We start from the raw sequence: 18,535 nt of genomic DNA on the forward strand, positions 1-18,535 counted from the left end.
AATTTTCTTATAAAATGCACCCGAATACTTTGAAGTTTGGAATAATGCATTAAATTAGAAAGAACTCCAAATATTTATTAAGTGGATATTGACATTATGGATTACAATGATGCATAGCATAATAATTGTTATTTATTTAAACCACAAGCTATCCTTATAAGTTGGCTTATTTGAATTGTTCACAAGAACAATTCTCGTTCAATTGATAATTTATCTTTCAATTGTGAATTGTTCACACCAGGATTTTTACGTGGCTTCAACTAGATCTAACTTATGTTTAACTCAATTTTGGGTAAAGACAAAGTTATAACAGTAGTTAACACCATAAATCAGAGTCAATGTTGTAACACCGTAACTCAATTTTTGGTTTGCACTTTACAGAGACACGTCATGTGCCAGTAATGGGAACTAGTTGCGTGTTTGCTCTTGAACTTTACGTGGTGGTAAGTGCAGGAAGCTTCAGATTATAGCTAAGATTGCAAAAGAGACGAACACAACTTGCACCTTATACTTGACTACGTGTCCTCTCATTCGTGAAACTTCAGTCGGGTTAGATAAAATAAAAAAAAAATACTCAATTATATGGGTGAGGTTATATTTATAAATTTTTATTTATAAATTTAACTATGTATTTCAAGAAATATACATTTGAATATTTGTATTCTCCAAAATACATAATTGAGTTTATAAACGAAAATTTTATAAATATAACGCTCCTCAAATTATATAATGTAAGTTTAAGAAAAATTTATACTTTTATGTTACATGAAATTCATCTCTCATATTACACTCACATGAAAAAATGTGCCCTTTTTTTTCTTTTTTTTAAAAATTGGTGGATCCCATTTTATTTATCTCACAACATAAGATAATTTCTCTCATATTACATGAGAGAAGTAAAGTCCTAAGTTTAATATAGCATTGATAATAAGTTAAAAAACACAACGAGACAAAGGCATGTCCTTGTTGATGTTGTCTATCAATCTAAAACACTACACCTTTGTGGAGACAAAGAAAGTGATTGTGGCAGCATGAATTTCCTTTTGAGGGCTCGAGGATAATAATTCCAAACGAAAGTTTGTATTGGAATTCAGATGCCACTAACCTACCCCACTTCAGTTCTCTTCATCTTTCTTCTTTCTCTTACTTAAGTCAAAGTAAGATCTGCTTCAATACCAACCAAATAAACATATATGGAAAAAAATAAATTCTACACAATGTTGAACTTGAAGCTATACAAATATTGATCCTAAATTTTCCACACCACCATGTGGACGCAGACAAAGCTGTTTTGTCAAAAATATCTAATGATTAACTTAACAAGGGTGGTATTGCAGTGTTCAATCACGGGTAAGCCTATGTTGAAAGAGTCCTACCCATGTCACTTCAAACCTGAATCCTGGTTCAGGTTAAACATTAAACCAGTTACTGTAGTGTTTAGTAGTAGTTTTCATAGAATAACCGTTGTTAATTCACTCCAGTAAGTTTAGACGTGTAACATTCTATATCTTAATAAGTTGTAGGGCATTAGTGTTTGATATAATACGACTTTCACCTAAAAAAACAAAATTAATACTATGTCCTGAAAAAATCTACATTAAGAAGATAGTTGTTTTTTTAAGAAAAAATAAGCACTTGACTTTACACTACCATAGGATGTCAAGAATGACTTAAGAAATAGTTTCAGTCATCTATGGATAATGAACTCACAAGTCAAGCTACTGTTTCGGTCCTGTTACTTGTATATAGAACATGAAAGTAGGAATCAGTAATTTATTAGGTATAACATGTTAAGAGAATAGATCCAATGTTACATTCTTCCTTTATAGGAGAAATAATCTTACATTCTTATGACAATATAGGGATCTTCATCATCCAAATCATAATATGGAGACTCATCCAAATCCTGAACTGTCCCATCAACACTGCAGACTTGAATTATAAATTTGAGACTAGAAGTGCCATAAGGAACTATGAGGTCAGAAACATAAAAACAGTTTACTTGTGCTACTCCAAGGTACTCCTTCACATGTTCTGATGTTTTACCTTGATAACCACCTGCTTGTTTTGGTACTTTCACCAAATACAAGTTATACTTTGGACATAGATAACTCTTTCCATCTTTCAGTTTCCAAGAAATTTTAACGCTAAGGGTCTTTGAATCCTGAGGACCTGATGTCCATTTTATGTATTTGCCATCAACTAGCCATGAAGAAGACATGGGAAAATCTGATTTATAGTCAGCAGCCTTGATTGTGACATGACCAAGGACTGCAAAATAATCTGATGGAGAAGCCACAGTACCATCATTGCCATCTAACCTGTATTGCCATCTCATTCCATTGAATGGAGAATCTGATCTATAGCACACTGCATGGATTTCTGTTAAAGTGTATCCATCCATTGCAATTGTACCTTCATTTATAACCCATCCATGGGAAAATCCCTTATGTTCACTTGTCATGATTACTTTGCTGAATTTGCTTGAGAAATGATTCAAGGCACGGGATGTGAGAAGTACAGACATTCTTTTGTTGCTGGAGGAAGTGAACTCGAGCTTAAGCCCCAACGAAGATTTTCCATCAGATTTCACCTGCATTAGTCATGGACTTCACGTGTGAAAAAAGACGGTATAGATAGGAATACTAAATCATAATATATAATGACTTTCGGTGAGCTTGTCTGAATGTGCATTATACCATTGATCAAGGAAACACACCCTAATTCCCCTAATCTCTAGGATAATAGATTGATGTGCAGTTTTTTCAGCAATTATGACAAAAAAGTTATAGCTTACAGAGTAAATAAAGTGGATAGGCAACTCGTTCAAAAGAAATTCTCCTTGAAAGATTTTCCTCTCAAAGTAAGTTCGCTCTTCAAGAGATCCTTTGAATGTAATGTTTCCCCCTCCACTATATGATGCTTCTTTCAAGCTGCAATTTGCAAGCAAGACAACAAATACTTTAGATCTTGTCAGAGCTAGATCTGTAATGTAGTAACTCTATTACATTTAAAATGGAAGAATAGACAAAGATGTTCTAGGGGATGGCCAAATAATTGAAGCAAGATTAGTAATAAATCATATTTCTAGCCAAGATAAGTCTCTCTAATTCAATAAGTAAAAAGAACCTATGATGGTTTTCTTCACACACACACACGAGTTCCTCAGTTTATTAGCCATATATTATCATAGAATATTTACTTTGAACATATGCAATATGTGATATATACATTCCGTTGCACTTCCCAGTTATAGGAACATTTCAAAATATTGGATATATGCTATCACTTACTCTACAAGAACTTGAATAGAATTTGTAGGACCAGCAAACCCAAGTAGCGGCTGCACACAAATATATGATAATATTAGATTAAAATAAAACTCTTAACCAGTATCACAAATTCACCATATTAAACTAAACCTAGTTTTCCAGTTATTATAGTGATATTACTTAAAATAAACCACTAATCTTACAAATGACAAAGTAAGAATTAAAAAATAAGGGGGCATATAATCTTTTCTAGGTCATCCATCCAACTATCTATACGGCAAATAGTTGAGCCAACAATAAGAAAGAATCATTATTGGGTGCATACCTGAAAGCCTTGGCAAGAAATGTTGCACCAAGTAGCATCTGATACATTGTCTCCGTCAACTGAAATATGATAACCACGTCCCTAAAAGTAATAAAGATAGGATGCATAAGTATTTGATCTAAAGTGAGATTGCAAAAAAGGAAATTTTCTGAGGTTTTTATTTATTTAATTATTTCTGGTAGAAGATTGCCAAGGTCTTTGTTTAGGCTTTTAAGCTACCATGCAGCAAATTATTTCTTTGCCAGAGGTTAAGTGCTACATTTTGTGTTGGTCATCTCTTCCTTGCCAGTTTGGTGTGCACTGAACTAAAGTTGGATAGAGGAAGTTCCATCTTCAAGGATATAAAAATTTTTTAGTCCATCCATCATCTGCCTCTTGGCATTTACAAATTATTCTTAGAATCAGTTTCACTGAAATTAAATTAAAAATAAATCCTATTGAATAAAATATGGAAAAAGCATGTTGGAAGTTTTATTCAGATCGGCAGCTGCCAAATGCACAATGGAAAAAAAAAAGTATAAAAGGGGAAAAGAATTGTAATTGTTAACCTGATCAAAATTTGTGTAGAATGGTAGTACTCCAGCATAATTTCGCAGTACTCCCCATGACTTTTCCACAAGACCCCACCAACTGCAATATCAAATGCATGGCAATGATGCTGGTTGGTACTCATGAGTAAAGACATTTAAGTTTTGATCTCCATCATTAATACAAAAAGAAACTTTGACCATGTAATTGGTACCCACTATCATAACCCATATGAAAAATGCATGAAAAATTTTAGAATTTCTGTGGCAATCAGATATGCATGATTAAGAATAGATTAATTTCTTAAATTTTTCTGCTTGCGTAAATAATGTATATGACTTTTGCGGGTTCAAAAAAAATAAAATTATCAACTCCCAGAAAATAGCAAGTGCGCCAAGAGATTGGCATAAATCAGTAAAGTTTCCATTCAGGATGGAATAAACACAGAGAAGAATGACCTGACATAATGCTACAATGCAGAATTGAGATAAAAGTAACAATACTTCATAAGGTTCTCTCAGGGAATCAAAGAACTAAAAAACTTGAGACTAAATTTACTAAACTACAGTTTATGGCTACTGCATATGACAAAAATGGTTTGTTTTTGGACTTTGGAGTGATCAGGAAGAAATGTAATCAGGAGAATGTTTGAAATAAAATACCAGGCTTGTCATGTGATACATTTTAGTGAAAAAAAACATGTGGAATAATCCAAATGTATTATGGAATCCAAAAAGAAAACACAAGAACCAAAAATGACACAGGTTTTATGATAGAGCACAATTGCGTAAGGCCCAACTAAGCAAGGTCCACGTAAGGGATCCAAACAGGAGACGAGTATCGAATGGAGCCCAAGCAATGGCTAATGCTGAGTCAGCCAATGAAGCCCAAGCAATGCAGCTGGCTAATGCTGAGTCAGCCATTCGGTTAGAGGAGGGCAACGTGCAGCATTTTGCAAGTTAGTTAGAAATGAGTATTAGTAGTGAGGTGAGAGGAGAGTGGAGGCACCAAGGGGTCAATAGTTGGGAATCTTTCTTAGGAGTATGCAGGGGCTGCTCCTGGTTACTTTTCATTGTTATTTCTTTCCTTTAAACGCTGAGCCATAGCAGAACTATGGAGAAATAGATGTAATGTGTTTCCATTTGATTGTAATTCTGGATAATATAAATACAAAGAAGCATATTCAGAGTACTTGCAATTCTTTCAAGTAATTTGTATCATTTTATTTGTCTGAATCTATAAAATTAATACAAGAATTTTTAAAAGTTAAAGATGCCATCAGATTGAAATCAAAACGTTTGAAGATATTGAAGAGTAGTTTCTGTGGCAACTATATGTTTATCCTCTTTTTTTCAAAATGATTCCAGCTTATAGATGGTGGACTGTATTCATCACCTCTAGCCTTTTTGGTGTCTCCGATTTTATATTCCTTCTTATTTACAATGTTGGCCATTTCTGGCATTAGATTTTTTTTTTTTTTTCTAAATAGGAAACAGCCTCTTTACAACTATGCAAGAGTAAGATTGCGTACAAGGATTGTACTCACCCTTACCCTTACTAATCGGGGTTTAATGGGGAGTGTTTTTTTTTCTATTAATATTATTATTCATCAACTTAGTTGACCTTTTTATAGCAAATTTGCAATAAATTTTTGGGTACTGCAAAACAGATAGCTAAATTACCTATTCTGAGCAGTCTCAAAATCTGGTGCTTGCTTTGTCTCGTAGATCCATCCAGGAGCAAATATTGCGGCAGAGATGTCATCCTTTCTTAGTAAATCAAGAGCAACATTTGCCTGAGATATCCATAACAGAGTAAAGAAAGCATTAAAAACAACTCTGATATAATTAACAAGAAAAGGGAATATAACACATATCCTATTCACTTTACCATTCATACACTACACTTGTCCAACACTAATTGGCATCTCAAATTTCACAAGTTTATGTCCCACAAAAACTCCAAAAGAAAGTGTTTTCATACATAGACTTTAAATACAATGCAACTTGAAACAAAAGTAAGTGATAATTATCTTTTTGGTAAAAAGATATGCGGTTACAGGCAAGTTGGCTGTTTCAGCGTAGGAAGGGGTGCCACATGCAATAAGAAACTTATCTGAAGGAAATTATAACATTAAAAGAACATCCACAATAAATTCTGCAATATACCAAAATGAAATCAATGTATTCTGATGATTAAATGTCTACCAAGTTTTTAACACAGTTGTGTTCTCAGGGACTCAAGCTCGAGACCAATGGCTAAGCTTGAACAACCCCTTACCAGTTGATCCAAGTGCTTGGTGGTACATGTAGTTCTTTTCTGATGTCTATTAAATGCCACATAAGCATGTTCACTAAGAAATATAAAGGTCCAATGGGCCAAATTCAGTTTCTGGCCTATGTTCCACTCAGGACCCAAAAAAAAAAAAAGATTTTCGAACAAGTTTGAAATTGGGAAAGCAGACATACAACATATTGCTATACAATAAAAAAAATGTGTATATTACAGACCACATACATTCCACTGTCCACCACCATATGTGTTCCTTCCAAATACATCAATTCCCATGTATACATCAAACTTCCTATCACCGGCAACTGCAGCAGAGAGCCTTGGATAGTTTTCCTACAACATACATCATAAAATTAACTAAGAAAAACGGCAATTAATCAAAAATCAGTGTTGCAGAAGCATGCTAGGGGAAGATAAGCAATACCTTCCATGTATAGTTTACAAATATTCCATCACATATATCAAAGAATGGTTTATTATATTCGTTTAGTTGATCTTGCCAATTCAGTTTACCATCAATTGTAACACTGTCATACCTACATGACCAAGAAAACACATCAAAGTCGACTTTTGGCACCATCCACTGCAATAAATAATTGCTGACTTATCTTACACCACTCACCATAGCACTAATGATCCAGGCACAGAAGAATGCATTGTCAATGATAAATGGTCTACGAACTCTTTCATATTAGCAATTTGCCCCGGATCCAAATTTACCTCCATATTTATCTGCAATTAAATTACTGGTTTTAATCATTGACAAGAATATGATAAATGCAATTCGGTGAAGTATTAGAAAAATAGATATGTATTGCTTCTTAGTATAAATATGCATAATGCACCGAATATGATTTACTTAATAAAGTCAATTCATTGAGAATGTCTGACAATTGTTAAAATATGGATGGGTGAGGCCACTCATAAAATTTCCAATGATACATTTATCTTCTAAAACATTAGATAATAAAAAATTTAGCTAAAAAACAAATCCTCATTATTATTCTAGTAAAATCTCTACAATATTATCATCTCCCATCATTTTCTTAGAAATTTATTTCTGTTTCAATTTGGGCAGTATTTAGATAGCAGGCCAAAGGCCTTCAACTTGAGAGCCAAATTTCAATGAACGGGAACTCTAACCATTCTAGTTTATAATTTTGGCACTAAACGTGCATGTGGAGCAAGCTTTAATGCTGTGAATTTTCACTTATTGCGCATAATCAAACTTCAAGGATGTGATTAAAATCACATATCAACTTAATTAGATAATCTAAAATTCAAATAGACTTGAATAAAAACCCTAAAAAGCACACTGAGATAACGAATTATTTACTAGCCACCCATCGAAGCCTAAATTAACAGCAAGCTCTGCCAGACGTTCTGCATACATTTGTGCAGACTCCTTTGTTGAAAGCAGTGCGTCACAGGCAGCCCTTCCCTCATCCCATTCGGTGATGAAAGTTCCCAACACCTGAAACATAAAAGTAACAAGTACAACCAAAAAATAAACTATTTATTCTGATCAAAGCATGAGAAATAAATAATGCCAGAAACATCTCCAAGTGAGAAAAAACTCAAATGCCAAAAATCCTGAGCTCCCACAAAGGATTCAGAAAAGAAGTTAACATTACCAATAGATCATCAGTTAAATTAAACCAACATTATAAGAATATATTTGACCTTAATATTTGATTCTTAGTAAAGCAAAGAAGAAACGATTTGTCAAAATTTTAAAGTTTATATGAGTGGTTATATCATCTGTCAAACTTCCATATGGCAACAAACCTAAATCGTTACTATTTATGTCAAACTATTTAGTATTTGAGGGTGAGTGGGTCAGTGTTCACAAAAAATCCTTGCAAACATAAAGAAAATTGTTCTGGACAGTGGACACACATAATGGGTCTCACGTGCTCTAGAAGATAAAAGCCCAAACCAATTCTGATTCCGAATACGAATCATAGATAGTGAGTTTTTACCATTAAAGAGTTTGAGTCATAAACAAACTCTCCCAACTTTAGTTAAACTCACTCTATAAATAAAGGGTTAAACATCACGGGCAAACACTTCTGAAACCCAAGCCTCCTTTATTGCCATCAGGCACACATGCCACCCCCATTGACTTCTAGCCTTCTTGTGCACAATAATCTGCTATCATTGGCGATTATCTCCACCATAGATACCACCAGTCCTCAGGTCCAATATCAATGATGATCCCTCTTGGATCGAACAAAACCATTCAAATTAAAAACTTAAACAAGCAGAGGCAGCCAAAGAAGAAAATCCCAACCCTTCCCCGAAATCAAAATGAACAACAATTATGGCTACAAAATCACTACTGAAAGAAAGGACAGTGAAGCTACTCACTTAGCATCGTAATAATCATCTAAAACACACCTTCAACAAAAATAATCATGTCAATCAAATTCAACAATTAGTGGTCATGCAAACTCACCTCAACCTCACCAAATTAAAAAGGAGTGATGTGACTATAGAATCATGTTCATGGTAAATCCTACATGTGATAACATACAGACCATTCAAAAGATAAAATAAAATTACAAACATTTGCATATTATAAAATTTAACTGTAGATATATGGACACATAACAACATGAGTCTATACTCTATACTAACACCACTAGTTCAAAATTGAACTTAAAAAAAGTTAATAACTAAGTTAAGAAAGCAAAGGCACAATCTTGAACAAGCAAGTACCTTAACACCATGGCGATGAGCTGTGTTAGTCCAGCAAGGAGGAGGAAGAGTAACCAAAGTGTGGGAAAAATACACAAACACATCGATCAAATGCCAATGCCATATGGAATAAGCATCAGGGTTATTACCACCTTGAATCCACTTGTCATCTAAGTAACCACCAGCCATATCATGACACACAAGCAATCTGCGCCTATTGGGCAATGAAGTAGAGAAGAAACCATCATTGAGAAGGGGAACCGTAGCTATGTTAAAAGGGTAGTGAAAGGACTCAAAATAGGAGCGAGACTCAAGCTCTTGAAGGGTTTTGATTGGATAAGAAATGGGTACGGATGGTTCTGTTGGATCAAAGGGTGGAGCTTCGGAAGCAGAGGTTTGAGGCTGTGTCTCGGATTTGGGGTTAGACATGGTAACAAAAAGGTTGAGACTTCGGATTGTTTTAACAAGGAAACGCAGGATGTTTCGGACATAGATTAAGAATTCGCGGTTTATATAGGTTCGAAGAAGCTGAGTAATCATCGTACGCTAAATCTTCTTTCTTTCACATTCATTACCATCACAACGAGCAAGTACTCGTTCGCATAGCTTGTACTTTTTGACTATGTAGAAATAAATGAGATAACATTACATTAATCTGATTGAAGGGGAAATTTCTTGGAGATGTAGATACATCTTTTTACAACAAAAAAAAAAAAAAAAAAAACTCATTTAATTCATATCTTTTTAAATGTTTTTCATCTAATCTCAAATTTTTATTATTTTTGGATAGATATATGGTGGATCTGATGCACCAAAAAAGTGCTCCATTAAAGAGGTAGAATTAATGTAATTATGTGGTAATTTTATCTATTGATTAAAAATAAAAATAAGCCCCAAGTAGCTCACTTGGCAACAGTGTTATTAAAATTGGATCGGTCATTGACTCGGTCGAGGTAGTAGATCACTGGTTCAACTGCATCACCAAGTAATTATATGTAATTTTATAATTTATATTAAAAAATTATAAACATACTCAAATATTTAAAAAATATAAAAATTTCAAATATTTTAATATAAAAAATAATAAATCACATATTATTATTCAATAAATGATCAAACAAAAATATAATGATCGTGATGCGGGGCTTAAGGTTCAGAAAATGACATCTCTAACTATAAATCAAATTAAATTTTTTTGCATAATGCATAATTGAGATAATATTAATGTTGAAGGTACATAATTTATGTAAATCAATAAACAAAAAAATATTCAAATATGTCCATTATGAATTTTTTTTTGAAATAAAGTATTGGAATTTTTTTTTGGATCGGGCCGAGTTACTGATTTTTATGAAAATCAGCCAAGTCGCATCGGTTCTGATGCATGGCCCGTCCGTTACTTCAATCGAATCGGTTATATGACCGATTTACTGATTCTCAGATTGATCTGACCGAGTCGGTCCGATTTTATTAAGAGTTAACACTGCTTGACAACCTGCCTAAGCAATTGCTTTCATCAATGGTTCAAATCTTATTTAAAGCATGGTTAGAGAAAAATCGTTTCTCGATTAGTCTTCTTTTTCTAATGACAAGGGTTTATGCATTATCTCTTTCAGTGATGGTCTAATCTTAAGACCGTACTCTAATAAAACGTGATAGAAGGAGATTGAATGAGAATATTTCTAAATTATATATCAAATAAATAAATAAAATTCGTATGTCATTAATTAATAGAGAAGGGGTAAAATAGATGTAGTTAGGTAGATATTTTTTCTTTTAATACGTGATAATAATGAGTCTTCAGTGTGGCTGGGATAATAAAGAAACTTTCCAACGTCAACGGTTATGATTCCATTTCCTCAAATTAAAAACAGTACAAGATTTTGTCAAGATACTTGTAATTCGAAAGTAATTTTAAATTTTCATAGGATTAATTTTATTCCGGCATTCAGATAAAAATGAGTAAAGCTTAATAAAGAGAGGAAAGAGAAAGACAAAAGATGAATTTCACCTATTTTCATGTAAATACAAAAAATAAAATTATTTTCATCTCGGAAGAGAAATATTATTTCCAATAATACGAATTAAGACAAGTAAATTTTGAAGGATTAAATTCTTTTAAGACACAAGGTAGCTTATAAGTGTAATTTTCAATTTAACAATTGTATTTCTTAAGTTTAGATTTTAGAATTTTACTTTTTCTTAAAGTGAAGGATGCATTTTTAAAAAGTAAAATATAAAGTTATAATTTTTTATTAAAAAAATTAATAGTTAAGATGATGTTTATTAAAAAAATTAATAGTTAAGATGATGATAAAATAAATTTACAGTATAACAAAGGAGAAGGATATTATAACAACTAAGTCGTGTTACTACCATGTTATTACCAATCAATCTCACCGTTAGATCAATTATGTTGATCCAACGGTTATATTTATTTTCATCTTTGTATGGTTATGATTTCCCATATTTAAAGTGAAAGCATTAAATATGAGAAATCATAACCATACAAAGGTGGAAATAAATATAAAGTATTAAATTTGAAAAATCATGACCATACAAAGATGGAAATAAATATAACCGTTGGATCAACATGATCGATCTAACGGTGAGATTTATTGGTAGTAACTTGATAGTAACACAACTTGGTTGTTACAATATCATTTCCCTGTAACAATTATTAAACTTTACTTAATTAATTTTTCAATCAACAATTATAATTCTTCATTTTACCTTCTAAAATACACTCTTTGTTTTAAAAGAATCAAATCCTAAATTCTAAACTGGAAACAATGATAAAGTATAAGTTGCAACATCTGCTAAACATTTTATTCATGATAATTATATAATTTGAATTTGATATATATATATATATATATATATATATATATATAAAATATATATATTATATATATGTGTGTGTGTAAATATATATTAGCTTTATAATTCAAAGATTAAGAATCCAAAATATATCACCAGTTTATAGATATTAAAAACAAAATATTTAAAAAGAAAAGATAGTTCACTCTTAATATGAACATTTACATCAACAAAAGTTAATACTTATTTTCATGCAAGATGTTTCAACTGTGACTGCATGAACCTCTGCATGAACCTCGAAGGGTAACCCATTATGCCTTCATCATTAATACTGAAATGTAAGAGTATGCTATGCATATAACTTTTACGGACAACGGAGTAACAAAGTATTGGAAGATGAAAAAAGTTTCTTCTGAATTTGGAAAGGTCTGATATGAAATGATGGAGTAAAACAAAATTAAGATCATTACCATTTATTTACTTTACACACATTACTGGAGAAGATTAAGTATAACCCAATTCACAGATTTATGTTGCGTTAAAAATCTTCAAATGACATATATAATGCTCTTTGTGGGGCCAAGGCTGTGGTAATTTTCTTTTTCTTTTTTAAGATATTTCAATCGATTCATCGTTTTGTGACTAGTTAGATTTGAAATTGGTTCAAAAATTAAGACTTTAAATCTCTTCCAAAGACAAAAACCTTCGTAATTTGATTCCCATCAAAGTGGTTTAGAGTTTAGAAAGGGCGGGCATGCCCTACTAGGACAAAAGTCCCACAGAAAATATGTTACTTTTTGTCTTTTTCTTTTTATTGGTAAGATATTTATGGGGTTACTTTGAAGTTTGAATAGATATACAAGTTGTTGTTCACTTAATCTTTCAGTTGCGTTCAACCTTGCAGTTGAAAACTTTACTCAGAGCTTTACCCGCTTAGCCTCCTTAATGACTTGTAATCTTGCTACAAAGGACTTCCAAAGGTAGAAAATATTCTTTCCATTAAAGAAAGTATCCTAGCAAAGTTAAATTCAACGCTTTCAGGGACAAAACTACTTCAGGTGTTTGGTATAAGATTTATTTTGGGATTGATGAAAAAATATAAGTGGATATTGAAAAATACCACGTTTGGTTCAGGTTTTTAAAAAAAATACTAAGCAAATAGAATAGATGGAGAAATGACTTTTGTGTTGATTTTTGGATGAAATTCACTGTTACAGAATACCACTTGAGATGTGATATTTTGAGATAACTGAGAAAGTGAAAAAACAGGTGCGAAATTTCCCCCGAACATAGATTTTACAAATTTAAATAAATTTTCTTGATAATAATTTAATCAACCAAACAACTTTTTTTATATTTTCCTACCAAACTCACTTTCCAATCATTTTCCTAGTATTCAAAAAATTTCTCCTCAATCAAACGCGCCACAGGATGAAATTGAAAAAAGAAAAGAAAAAAGAATATAACTTCAAACTAGGCGAGGGGATTAATTCACTGACATTCAGTAATGAGTACAAAGCAAAATTCTTTAATATGACTTTGTTTATTAATGATACAAACACCTAGAGCATAATTTTACTATTATGCTCCAGCAAAATCTGACACTATCAAACTAAGAAAAGAATAATTAAAAAAATAAATAAAAGACAGACTAAATAGCAGGCAATTGATGTTGGATAACATTAATCTTCAAGCTGTTCATAACCTTGATTGGGATTAAAGGATCTCTTTCTGTCATCCAATAAAGGAAATCGATCCTCTGAACTTTTTAAACTCCCTCACTGATGAAAGATGTATTTATCTCAAGATCTTTCAGAGAATGCCAAGAGAACCATGTGGTATCAAAAGATGCTGTAATTTACCACCCAAACTTTGTGGTCTTTAGAACTGTCATTCAGTACTGAACACCTTTACAACACCAAACATGATGTCCAGAACAGCATATTTTCATAGTAGTAATTCCTCAGTGCCTGTCAACTTGGCATATTCATTCTCGTCTATGGTCCCTTTCTTCAATTTCTTCAACAAGCGGTATTCTTGCATCAACTCTTCCTCATCTTCAACTGTCTGCTGAGCACGTCTCTGTCGGGCTGTTTTCTTCCTCGTGACGGTAGGTGCATTTGGGGTTTTGCTTAGTTTTTGAGGTTTTTGCTCTTTCTCTTTGGCTTCTTTCTTTGCTTTTAGGTTCTTCTTCCTCTGTTTCTCTCGTGATTTATCCCTAAATAATTGAAGTTTTAAGCCATCAGCATAAGTTTACAAGAGAAAAGGAAAAATAAATTTTGAAGGACTAGAGAATGGCACTTAATATGAATCCAGGACATTCATATGAAACTCTGCTGTATTCCTTATGTGGCAAGAACTTCATTTTTCATCATTCTAAAATCTTAAAAGGGGAATTGGACAATCCCTTTTTCTTAATCCAGATCAACATAGCTTTAAGTAAACAAAAGAACGGGTTCCCAATCCCTCCCCTCTTGAAATGCAAAGCTAGAGCTCCAACTCAAATTTAATTTTCAGGTTGAAGCTCAATTTGAATTATAATTTAAAATATTAAATTATAATTACATAATTAAATATATAATATTATGATTTGATAAAAATATAATAAATCTAGCTCAAGCCAAGACTATTGAGCTTTTATATCGTTCCAACTCGGAGTCCTCGACATAAGTGAGCTTCAAACTAAACAAAGCAACATTATGTTGCTTGACTCAATTGCTATCCCTTAGAAGTACGACAATAAGGTGAGACTGATGTAAGCTATATATGCTTTTCATTCCCTAAGATAACATTGATACAAATGATGCTTGTTACAAATAAAACCATTTATGAGCTTTCAACTAATAACTTAAGTTTTGGAGAACTGATTCTTGACAATCCATGCCGCCATTCTTCAAAATAAAAAAGTTAAATTTCAGCACAAGGTGAGCTTGTGCATTGTCCATACTTTAAGCCCAAAAGGCTCTTAGAACATGTTAGATATAAAAACATTCATGAACTTTCATGTGATAACTAAAGTTTTGGGAGAAATGGTTCTTGACAAAGCTTTTTTACCCGAGAAAGGTCATGCTATGAAAATGTTTTTACCTGAACTTGATGTCCTCCAAATTGATATCTTTAACTGGTACAAATCCTTCAGTGGAAAGTGAGTGGTGTTTTACCTCTGGCATTAAAGGAAGTTGCAATAAGCCGCATCCCATGGCCAATTTGCCAATTTCAAGTTCTTTCCACCTGGAAGAGGGAGAACAATCAGTTTGATAAAGATAATGTTCCATCATAGAGTGACTGCAACATTGTACATAAACAATACTCACCTAAATATATAAGAGCAGTGATGCTCTTTATAAGCTCGGATGTAAGAAACAAATGCCCTGACTCCCTTCTCCATGACATCGCGATCTTTTTTTGCAGCAGAACGAATCTAAAACAAGTTTCAATTAATAATTTGTTATCAGAGTTGAAGAACTTAAATTTTCATATAGAATTCCAGTTTGATAAAGATAGAACTAGTAAGCACGTTAAATAGACAGTAAATCAAAACAAGTTATTTTAAGAGTGAATGAGCGATATCAGCATCAGCCTAAGTAGCAATCAGGGTTTCAGTTTGTTGTATCAGGGAATTTATTTCCACTTATTATTATGTTGGCTCGATTAGAGCAAATGATTAATCAGTTCACATATCTAATGACTATTACTAACTACCAACCAGCATAACAAAGGGATCCTCGTATGGTGTTTATACAAATATTATGACAATACAAGAAATTAAGATAATAAAGGGCTGAGGCAAACCTGAGGAACAACATCAGGTGCATCATCAGAGCAGCTTCCCTCTTGAAGAGGAACTCTTCTTATACGCAGGAATTCTACATAAGATTCCTCCTACAGATTTATGTAGAGTACTTTACCATTAACAAGACAAACTTAAAGAACCATTTGTAGATTATAAAAAGCAATACAACATGAATATATTTGTGACCATACCTTTGGCAATAAAAAGACAACAGCATGTCCTTGTTTACCCAGCCGAGCAGTTCGACCAACTCTATGCACGAAAACATTTGGATCTTGAGGAGGATCATACTGTCCAACAACAGGGGATATATATATATTAGTGTTCAAATGGTAAATATCAAGAGAACATTTGAATCAAAATGTATAATTTACTTTGGAAACCAATGGAGATAGAGAAGCAAAGAAACATAATAGTCCATAGACATTATTAGTAGCGTCTACATAGTCACAAAGCTACCTGCACTATACAATCTACACCAGGTATGTCAAGTCCACGTGCTGCAACATCTGTACATAGAAGAATTCCATTTGAAAGAGACGTAAATGAAGCTAATGCTTTCTCCCTGACAGTCTATATGAAAAAAAAAAAATAACAATCAATCAAGCATACAAACAGTAAAAATTTGACAATAATAATGGGAAATAAGGAAAAAAATGCTGATTTATAGAATATTACTCTTCAATATAATATTGAGAAATGCTAACAGCAAAATTTATACCTGCTTCATTTTTCCATGAAGGGGGATCAAGGAGAACCCTTTTAAAATAGAAAGGCGAGGAAGGACAACTCCCCAATAGTCAACACAAGCACAAGTCATGAAATATCTGCATTAGAGTCAAAATGATGTTTTGAGAATCATAAACTATTCTTCTACTATGCAAATCACATTATAGATTATTAACTATGACTATCTCACATTATAATTTTTTTTGAGCGGTTCTTAATAAGGATATCTACTAGCTGTGATGGCTTCTTATCTGCCTCGCATTCCAAGTACTGCAAACTCAAAACAAAAAGATGATGATGAATATATAAATAAAGGGAGAGCATAAACTGTATCATGCATCTATTAGAAATATATGAAACATATTATATGGATTCTAGTAAGAATGCCAATGAGAGACTCACTGCTAAATTACCCAAAAAATATTGAAGTGATTCCACTACTAATATGAAAGAGTGAAATCATTGGAATCTTGGATAAAAAAATTACATTTACTCTGCAGTAGGATGTCATGCCTCATAAGTTTACCTCAATGTGAAGTCCTGAAGGTGTCTTTGAAGACTCTAGTTGTTTTGATGTTCCAGGATCATTTTCTGTTTTTGTTTCTGCCCGAACTGCAACCCTCACAGGGTTCCTCAATCCTGCTTTAGAAAGCTCTTCAACAGCCTCAGTTTGAGTAGCAGAGAATAGCCCAGTTCTACGAAGCTTAGGCAAGAGAGATATAATGGAAGTTATCTGCTTTTGAAATCCCATATCTAAGAGTCTATCAGCCTCATCCAAAATCAAAATCTGTAAGCACAAACAAATTCACAGAATCACAATAATGTCAACAGACTAAAGTGGTGAAAAAATACATCAAATCAAACATTCTATCATTTTCAGTCAAATTTTCCAACTGCAGCTAGTTCATAACATTTTAGAGCGAAGTCATTAATCCGTGTTCCTCTGCTAATGCATAAATCCATAGAAGATCAGGGATCTTAAAGCAGGATGCAGCAGCATGAATTAAACATTATTTGGTCAGCAGGACCAAAGAAATCTTGAACATTCTTTCTACAGTAAATATTTGCATCCGATATACATAACCAAGGCCAAATCATCCATGGAAGCTAAGAATGAAACATATACCTCAAAGTTTTTAAAATCCAAAACATCCATCCGATTCATTATGTCAAATAGCCGCCCAGGGGTGCCAATTAATATGTTTGCTCCTTCTTCCTCTATTTTCTTCATGTCTGCTTTAACTTCTGCCCCACCAACGAGGAGTATGGACTTAACATTCACTAAGGTTGATATGAAAGGTTGTGCAACATGATATATTTGGGAAGATAGCTCCCTTGTAGGCGATATAATTATCCCTAGTACCTACAAATAACGAAATGCTTGAGAGGCACACCAAAAAAAAAATAAAAAAAATGAACATGTTACAATGATTAACCCAACTATTTATTTATTTATTCAATTTTGAATCTTTGATAAAAATAAATGACTAACCCAATTATAATCAAGCTCATCAAAATAGATTGAAATTAAAACACCAATGACTAAAATCCAGTAACCCTTTTCCACATTTTCCATAATAATATATCTCTCTCTCTCTCAAATTCTTCAAAGCTGAAAACTTTTAAGCCCTAAATCAAAGTTGTTTGAATTTCAGGGATGCATACAAGTCTAAACTCAAATAGCACATTGCATACACTACTCAATGAAACAGAACATGAAGGAACCTGATGAGGCTTAGGATGAGAACAAGAGCGGCGTAGAATCTCAACCAGCGGAACAACAAAAGCTAGGGTTTTTCCTGAACCGGTGGCGGCGTCAACGGAAACGTCCTTGAAGCTGCATAGCAAAGGGATCGTAGCGGCTTGAACCGGTGTGCAGAACTCGAACCCTGAACCGGATAGGGCTTGGAGAACCGGTTCAGAAAGTGGTGGTTCAAGATCAGAAAAACGTGTACTGGTTAATGCTTTGTTGGGGAAGTCGGAATCCATAGCAACCTTGCAACACTTAGCAGTTCACTAGGTTTATGTTGTTCCTTGTTTAAAGCGCAACTTTATACCTTCCTATGTTTCTCTTAG

At 33.1% G+C, this 18,535-nt stretch overlaps 2 protein-coding genes across 2 annotated transcripts; both read right to left on the bottom strand.

Annotated features, from left to right (window-relative positions):
* Positions 1-1,776: 1,776 nt before the first annotated feature.
* Positions 1,777-9,674, bottom strand: LOC133296181 (cytosolic endo-beta-N-acetylglucosaminidase 1-like). The gene is made up of 11 exons (XM_061495159.1): positions 9,139-9,674; positions 7,754-7,891; positions 7,040-7,149; positions 6,842-6,953; positions 6,643-6,750; positions 5,808-5,920; positions 4,146-4,227; positions 3,598-3,678; positions 3,294-3,343; positions 2,798-2,933; positions 1,777-2,593 (listed from the first exon to the last, which is right to left on the bottom strand). Exons 1-11 carry the CDS (start codon positions 9,655-9,657, stop codon positions 1,841-1,843), a joined length of 2,202 nt encoding a protein of 733 aa, XP_061351143.1. The 5' UTR covers positions 9,658-9,674; the 3' UTR covers positions 1,777-1,840.
* Positions 9,675-13,449: 3,775 nt separating this feature from the next.
* On the bottom strand, positions 13,450-18,448 carry LOC133296267 (DEAD-box ATP-dependent RNA helicase 18). Its single transcript, XM_061495241.1, has 11 exons — positions 18,185-18,448; positions 17,586-17,822; positions 16,986-17,246; positions 16,650-16,729; positions 16,452-16,557; positions 16,190-16,303; positions 15,922-16,020; positions 15,730-15,819; positions 15,252-15,358; positions 15,025-15,168; positions 13,450-14,155 (listed from the first exon to the last, which is right to left on the bottom strand). Exons 1-11 carry the CDS (start codon positions 18,446-18,448, stop codon positions 13,885-13,887), a joined length of 1,773 nt encoding a protein of 590 aa, XP_061351225.1. The 3' UTR covers positions 13,450-13,884.
* Between the last annotated feature and the right edge of the window lie 87 nt (positions 18,449-18,535).

This window comes from Gastrolobium bilobum, unplaced genomic scaffold (assembly GCF_033153095.1).
Source record: "Gastrolobium bilobum isolate Gb01-03AN ecotype WA unplaced genomic scaffold, APGP_CSIRO_Gbil_v1 utg66532, whole genome shotgun sequence".
Taxonomy (NCBI): Eukaryota; Viridiplantae; Streptophyta; class Magnoliopsida; order Fabales; family Fabaceae; genus Gastrolobium; species Gastrolobium bilobum.

Coding starts and splice junctions, on each gene's coding strand:
- LOC133296181 (XM_061495159.1), bottom strand. CDS start 9,657: ATGATTACTCAGCTTCTTCGAACCTATATAAACCGCGAATTCTTAATC. Junction 2,934..3,293: donor TCTATTCAAGTTCTTGTAGA/GTAAGTGATAGC, acceptor TGCAAATTGCAG/CTTGAAAGAAGCATCATATA. Junction 2,594..2,797: donor CTATCCACTTTATTTACTCT/GTAAGCTATAAC, acceptor TGACTAATGCAG/GTGAAATCTGATGGAAAATC.
- LOC133296267 (XM_061495241.1), bottom strand. CDS start 18,448: ATGGATTCCGACTTCCCCAACAAAGCATTAACCAGTACACGTTTTTCT. Junction 15,169..15,251: donor CACTGCTCTTATATATTTAG/GTGAGTATTGTT, acceptor TCCCTCTTCCAG/GTGGAAAGAACTTGAAATTG. Junction 14,156..15,024: donor TTGGAGGACATCAAGTTCAG/GTAAAAACATTT, acceptor TCAATTATTTAG/GGATAAATCACGAGAGAAAC.